This window comes from Nylanderia fulva, unplaced genomic scaffold, assembly GCF_048542155.1.
Source record: "Nylanderia fulva isolate GAGA-0341 unplaced genomic scaffold, ASM4854215v1 Scaffold9, whole genome shotgun sequence".
NCBI lineage: Eukaryota > Metazoa > Arthropoda > Insecta > Hymenoptera > Formicidae > Nylanderia > Nylanderia fulva.
Window position 1 is genome coordinate 307206 of NW_028191026.1, and position 7248 is coordinate 314453.

Genomic DNA, 7248 nt, shown 5'->3' on the forward strand with positions numbered 1-7248 from the left:
AAAATACGTTACAAATATAAAAATATTGTTGCTATATGCATTTCTTTTCTGACAATAATATGCATTTAAGGATTTCTACTGGACTTTATATCATTACCGGTAATTACTGGCTTTACATCAGGCGCGGCGATTAATATAGCGTCTTCACAATTTAAGTCGCTTCTAGGCATTGCTGGTAGAAGTGAGAGTTTTTTGGATTCTCTGATAATGATCTTCAAAAATCTCTATCAGATCCGGTATCAAGATACTTTGCTAGGAATTGGGACTATCGCTATATTAGTTTTGCTCAAGGTATACAATTTTATCAATTTTTATTTCCATCAAATTTTCGAGATATATTTGATTATTAAAACCAAAAAGATTATTTATTTACAAAATCAGATATAAAAGGGCTAATTCCATTTATTGTTATATTTATTTATTTTATTTATATATTCGTACTATGTGATAAATGTTGCAATGTGAAGACTTTATCAATTTGTTGTTGCAACGTGAAGAACTTTATTAATTTGTTGATCGATAAGATTTTCGATATTTTTGATCGATTTTTTTTCAATGAACGTTTATATTTTACATCTTATAATATTTTAGATTATATATTTATATAATTGAGTAATTTTTAGCAATGTATTTTATAATAAGAAATTAAAAATTGCGTGTATTTTATTTCTTCATTTTTTATGCCCAGAATATACCAGGACGGCGTACAGGAAATATTTTACAAAAAATGGGATGGCTTCTTGCTTTGTCTCGTAATGCATTAGTCGTAATTATTGGTACTGTTATGGCGTACATTTTTTACATTAACAAACAAAATCCTTTCCAGTTAACAGGTAAATGAAGCTAAATCATATATTTATTTAATATTGTAATTACTTCATTATTACTGAATTTGAACTAAACTTTGACAATTAAACGTAGCACTTAGTCGCCAGATAATTTTACAATTTCATTTAATGTTTTCTTCTCCATATTTTGAAATTATGGAGCTGAGTTTAAAAAAGTCATCTTATTATCGAATGCGCAGGCGGAAATAAAAAATTTGTGATAATAAATCTTGTTTTAACTTGTCTTGATTTTAATCATCGAATTTCGCACATTTAATATTTGTCTTTGCATCAAGGACGGAGGTCGACTTTTTTAGAAATATGCTTTATCAAAATTACTCGTGACTAATTTACTAATGTTAAATTATTAATATTATAATTAGCATTTGTCTCTCGTGTGATTCTCTCTTTGAAACAAGAATTATCAAAATCATTAGATATGATTTACAAAAGAGAATAATTATCTTTTCACATTCAAATATTAATATGAAAAAAGGTATTTCCTGATATTACGATTAAAACACAAAGAATTCTAGGTGCGATCGGTCAGGGTTTACCACCATTTGCTTCTCCACCGTTTTCCACAACATTTCAAAATCGTACGTACAATTTTTTGGAAATGACCACCGCAATGGGAACGACATTGTTCACGATACCGATTCTGTCGACCATCGAGCACATAGCCATCGCAAAAGCCTTCGGTAATTAGTTTTTTATCATTATCATTATCAGATTGCCATTGTCGTTTTTACAAAGTTATATAGATAAAGGCTTTATAGTAAAAGGAACTTATCGAAACGCGCTTTGTCGCTACTCTTTTTTAATGTAAAAGCATTTGCTATCTTTTTTTTACATGATATTATTATTTTCGAGAGAACTCGAGTTTTCTGCTAATGAAAATAATTTAATGGAATACGAATTATTTTAGCGAAAGGCAAATCTTTGGATGCCACGCAGGAAATGATCGCCCTAGGTGTCTGCAATATTTTTGGATCGTTTGTCCGTTCGATGCCAGTTACGGGATCATTCACAAGAACAGCCGTCAATCATGCATCGGGTGTGAAAACCCCATTGGGAGGAATATTTACAGGTACGTGAGTAGAGAGCCAACATTTTTTTCTCTTTGTGTCCAACGTGATTTAAATACACGATTTGATTTGACATGCGCAAAATATACATGTATCTTACTCCTACGCAATATGTTTCAGAATATATTTAAATTGCTATCAGGGTGCAATGATAGCGGTTTTACTTTATAAAGATTTGTTTCGAGAAAAGAACGGAAAAATAGATAAAGAACTATCCGTTCAATTATTTAACTAATTTCTTTAGCGAAGCGTGGCGTATTTTTCTCAATTCTGACTATAGGAACCTTTTTTACAGGCTGTTTGGTAATTCTCGCTCTTAGTCTATTGACTTCTACCTTCCGTTTCATACCTAAGGCAACGCTGGCGGGTCTCATAATATGTGCCATGTATTACATGCTTGATTTTTCGACATATGCCTTATTGTGGCGTGCCAGAAGTAAGTTCCAAGATGAATCTCTTCTTCCTTCCCATTCTCTCTCTTGATCTTGGTACAATTGATCTATATATAAGTATATGCAGCTTAACCAGTATGGTATGAATGATGTTACACAAAGGAACCAACGTCAATGCACGAGAGCATCACTTACACGGATTCCATTCGTGGTGTATGTTCTCGGAAAGCTCGCATGAAACAATAATGCTCGAACGCGTCCTTGTGATAGCATTTATTGTTAAGACAGAGCACTGACGCCCGTTCTCCCTTCGAGATTGTTTGATCGATATCGTTTGATGTTTTATATTTTCATAACATTTTATATGAAAACTCTTTACATTAGGATGATATTGCAATTATATTATTTATATATATATATATATATATATATATATATATGCTAATTTATTAAATTTTAATTCATTGATTAAACATAATATTAAAATGCATTAATATATTGATCTCTATTCTTTTTTTAATTATTAGTTTCAATATTTCGACGTTTTTAAATGGCGATATAAGCTTTTTATACCCCGCTTTAATTTAGATAAACTAATAATTCATAACCATGCATATTTTTTTGTAGAGATAGATTTTTTTGTGATGCTGCTGACATTAGTCCCATGTGTTTTTCTCAGTTTGGAGTATGGTATCTTAATCGGCATCGTTGTCAATCTTATATGTTTATTATATTATTCAGCACGACCTTCCATTAATATGAATATTGAACAGGTAATAATAATTGATCGTATCGATTTTTTAATATAAAATAATTTGATATTAAAAGTATATACATATGTGTTTTTTCGAAATGTGCATGCATTGTTTAGTAAATCTTTTTATCAAATATTTTACTAAATATTTTGCAAATATCGTATCATATTATAGGTGTATAAAAGATTTTATTGAGAGAAGAAAATTTTCTATGTTTCAGTATTTCTAAAAGATAATATTTATACACTCAATTTACAATTATTTTGATACTTAGAGATTCAAATAAAAGCTTTCTTTAATTAATATGAAAGAAATTATTATATTATTACATATTATGTTATTAGATAACTGCAAATGATGATAAATGATTCATTTTAAAATATCGCTATCGCGAATATACAATTTTTTTCCGAGATTCTCTGTAGAATAAATTCTGTATCACAGCTACCTCATTTATAATTTGTTTTTTTTCTCTCTAATGAAGATTGAAGGGGAAACCGTAATAGTTGCCATACCCGAAGAGACGATAGCTTTTCCAGCGGCAGAACGATTGCGTTCTAACATAATGAAACTTTCTGGAGAAAGTGAATGCAATGTAATACTTGATTGTAAAAACTTGAAGAGAATCGATGTTACGGTTGCTAAGGTATGTAATAAACTCACAATTGATGTAAAAGACGACTCAATTTCAATATAAGATGCATTTCAAGATATATTCGCGGAGAAACATCGCGCAGGCAAATAGATATAAGAAGATGATATAATATAACTGAATAGTATCGAGAATTGTTGTATGCATTCTTCTATTTTGCAATCACTTTGTAAGGAAAGACGATTTAAAATTAAAGCTTTTTTTTTCAGCAATTTTAAAGCATTAAAATAATTCTAACTAATTTTTAAAGAATTATGAATTAATAATGACACCTGTTGCTACCAATGTGTGTCATTTATTAATGCATAAACAAGAGTGTGTATATATTGTATATATATATAAAAGTTTTTTTAACTTTGTTAATTTAGTTAATTATATATTAATAATTATTTATTATTAATATATAAGTAATACTACATAATAAAGTAATTAATTATAGAAAAAATTGAAGAATTATTTTAAACAAATAATTAATAATATTATAAAGTAAGATTAATATTATACACATCAATAAAAAGCAATACAAAAGGCATAATAAAAAGAACGTGAGTTATACATATATTTCATTATTTCTATACAGAAGAATTTATACATACGTACGTGCCTCTCTCTCTCTCTTTCTCTCTCTCTGTCGTGTTAATATCATAATTAACATAATTTAATATCGTTTGCTTCGCAGAATGTCAAGCTTCTGGCAAAGGACCTTTCAGTACGTGGACAAAGCATTGTTTGCATTAATTGCTGTGAAAATGTGCATGCTATTTTGAAGATTGTAGCGCCGGAATTATTAAACGTCAAGGAAGATGAGGGTAACCATAATTGAGGAAAAATTACCTATCTCTATAGACCTTACACGACTTTTATAAATATATATATATGTATGACGTGCATGGATTTAGGAACGCCACATGAGGTTAATAAATAGCATAAATGCGTTGGTCAGTCATTAAACTTTAGGATATCTCTAGAGAGTCTGCATTTTGTTAAAGATTGATTTTTATCTTTTTTTTTATGTATTATTTATACATTTGTTAAAACGAAACAAACTCAATTCGCATTGCTTGAAGTTTAAGAGGTGTAGTAAATAGAATTTATTTTTATTTTTCATGTTATATTGATCGATTCTTATTTTATTAATTTAATATTTTTTCTAATACAAATTTTGGTTTATGTTTTACATTTTATTTTTCTTAATAATATTATAATTTTCTTATATTTTATATTTAATTATAATTTTTACACGAATATTATTACATGTTGTATCGATATTTTTTATAAATATAATATCTTTTATACAACATAAAATATAAATTTTAAAAGAATTTGTAAGAGGAGAGCCCTAATACAGAGAACATCTAATTTATGTATTATCTTAATCTGATTTATTGTCTAGATAAATAATCTGCGAATACAAATTATTTCCTCCGTCTTTCTCCTCGTCGAAAATTTCCTTTATGTTTATTCATTCCCGAGATTCTGACAAATCGCGACCCTTTTATATAACTGCAGAATAGCACCGTTGATAATCGCTGAAGGTTTGGGATGATATATATATATATATATATATATATATATATATATGGGGAAAAGTAATTATCTATGTGATAATGGTCTCGTACGAGATAAGTAAATCTCGACTGTGAGAGTCGAGATAAAATAAAATTAAGAAACGCCTGTCACATATGTTTAAAAAAAGTAAATATATGCTATGCTGCTCTCAATACGCGATATGTATGCAAAATGTTGTATATAGACGATAAAAAAATTGTAATTTTTTTCAAAATTATTTATTTTGTAACTTTTTTCTTATATAGATTATAATGTAATTTGGTACATAAATATGCACTTGTGGAATATAAATATGTTTTCTTAAATGAGATTTATAAGTACTAGAAGTTTGTTATAATTTCCGGCCTAATTCGATGATAATTATCGATGTGCTGTTCCATCGTTTCGTTTTCACGCAGAATCCAGTAACATATCTTGCAGTATCTTTGACAATGAAATTTGACGTGAGTAGATAGAGAAAGTAAAGTGGCGATTGGTTCCTGACAAAAGTTACATTTATATTCTAAAGTACGTCGATCAGTAACCTGAAAGAAAATTTTTAATGATGAAATATTTATTTTTTGTTTTTACAAAAAAAATCTATATTTTTATTCCATATTAAAATGTTAATCTTTTATTTCTTTGGAAAATTTTAGAGTATTTAATTCACATAAATTAATGACGGTATACATATATGTATATATATAATTAAACGATATAAATGTATTGCTTGATCGTCTCGAACAGTTTTTATTTTTTGCTTCGTTGATACTAATATTATCTTAATTTTTTCAGAGCTGTGTGCACAAGAAATGCTGAGAAAAAAAGAAGCAAATATACATATGTATATTTACCGTAGGGAAGACATGTGGAACATCGAGGGAGAAAATTATTGATTTTTAACACTAAACAATCCTTGTATTTGATAAAAAAATATATTTAAAGATAAATAAAAAAAAAATGGAAATCAAGAATGAAAATGAATCGAAAGGAAATGTATAATAACAATCTCAAAGTGCAACATGCAACAAGCACATTACAATACAATATGTCATCATGTTCCTTTAAAAAATGTACATTTTAAATGATAATTCTTTACGCATATTTAAAGAGGAAATGTTCGAACAACAAGAATTGTTAATTCTTTTTATTTAACTAGATAGCTTCGAAATACAGGTAATAAGAAAAAAATGTCAAACTTTTCATAAATATATAATGTTTACTTACAGCACAAGTCGCATCGCCACTACCTCCACGGTCCAGTTTTTCGGAAATTACTGTGTAATGTGGCATTTTTGAAGTAGTAGTCTGCTTTCGCCGTAGTTGTATCGGTAGTATGATAGGTTGTTTATGCATCTCGAACTGCGTAGATTGAAAGTTTTGACGCATCAAAATGTGCGCTTTAGGAATTAATTATTGTTGGATATGCAAACTTTTTTGAAATTCTAATATATTTAAAAGCGATTTTCACATCGCTACAAATAAATCGCTGAAGTAAAGCTCTCGCGTCACCATCAGCATAAATACCTTTTTCATGATCTGTGCAGGCGTACGGATGTCATAAATGAAATCCTTCTTTGTCATTTTCTCACTGAGATTGCGGTTGCATCGCAAATTGTATTTGGAAGTATCCACCAACTTAGAAGTTGATGATATGATTTCTTGGCAGGCGTTCATATTTGCATTTTGCCGCTTGTCATTTTTCTCTTATATTTGCACGATCATCACATCACGATTCTTATATAAAAAACAAAAGCTTTCCATATAAGAAATCGATGAAAATCAAAATGCATTAATTTTCTTTGCAGTTATATGTGTGTGTGTGTGTGTGTGTGTGTGTGTGTGTGTGTGTGTGTGTGTGTATTTACTTTGTAAATTTTTTTAAAATTACACTTTATATTTCGTCTCATTGATAATATAAGAATTTGCGATAGTTGATTTTAAAATACGAGCGATAGATGTAGTATAAATATAATTAAAGATCAA

At 28.6% G+C, this 7248-nt stretch overlaps 2 protein-coding genes across 3 annotated transcripts in view; one reads left to right on the forward strand and one right to left on the reverse strand.

Annotated features, from left to right (window-relative positions):
• Window positions 1-7220, forward strand: part of LOC114946395 (sodium-independent sulfate anion transporter) — a 39871-nt gene extending 32651 nt beyond the window's left edge. For both annotated transcript variants that reach the window (XM_029322856.2, XM_029322857.2), the window contains 9 exons: window positions 71-291; window positions 689-833; window positions 1364-1528; window positions 1756-1917; window positions 2211-2351; window positions 2935-3080; window positions 3547-3708; window positions 4394-4523; window positions 6058-7220. In XM_029322856.2, the coding sequence (XP_029178689.1) occupies window positions 71-291; window positions 689-833; window positions 1364-1528; window positions 1756-1917; window positions 2211-2351; window positions 2935-3080; window positions 3547-3708; window positions 4394-4523; window positions 6058-6158 (1373 nt within the window). In that variant the 3' untranslated portion in view covers window positions 6159-7220. The remainder of the gene's footprint in view (window positions 1-70; window positions 292-688; window positions 834-1363; window positions 1529-1755; window positions 1918-2210; window positions 2352-2934; window positions 3081-3546; window positions 3709-4393; window positions 4524-6057) is intronic.
• On the reverse strand, window positions 5526-7223 carry LOC114946397 (uncharacterized). The gene is made up of 3 exons (XM_029322860.2): window positions 6790-7223; window positions 6490-6624; window positions 5526-5807 (listed from the first exon to the last, which is right to left on the reverse strand). Exons 1-3 carry the CDS (start codon window positions 6937-6939, stop codon window positions 5604-5606), a joined length of 489 nt encoding a protein of 162 aa, XP_029178693.1. The 5' UTR covers window positions 6940-7223; the 3' UTR covers window positions 5526-5603.
• Between the last annotated feature and the right edge of the window lie 25 nt (window positions 7224-7248).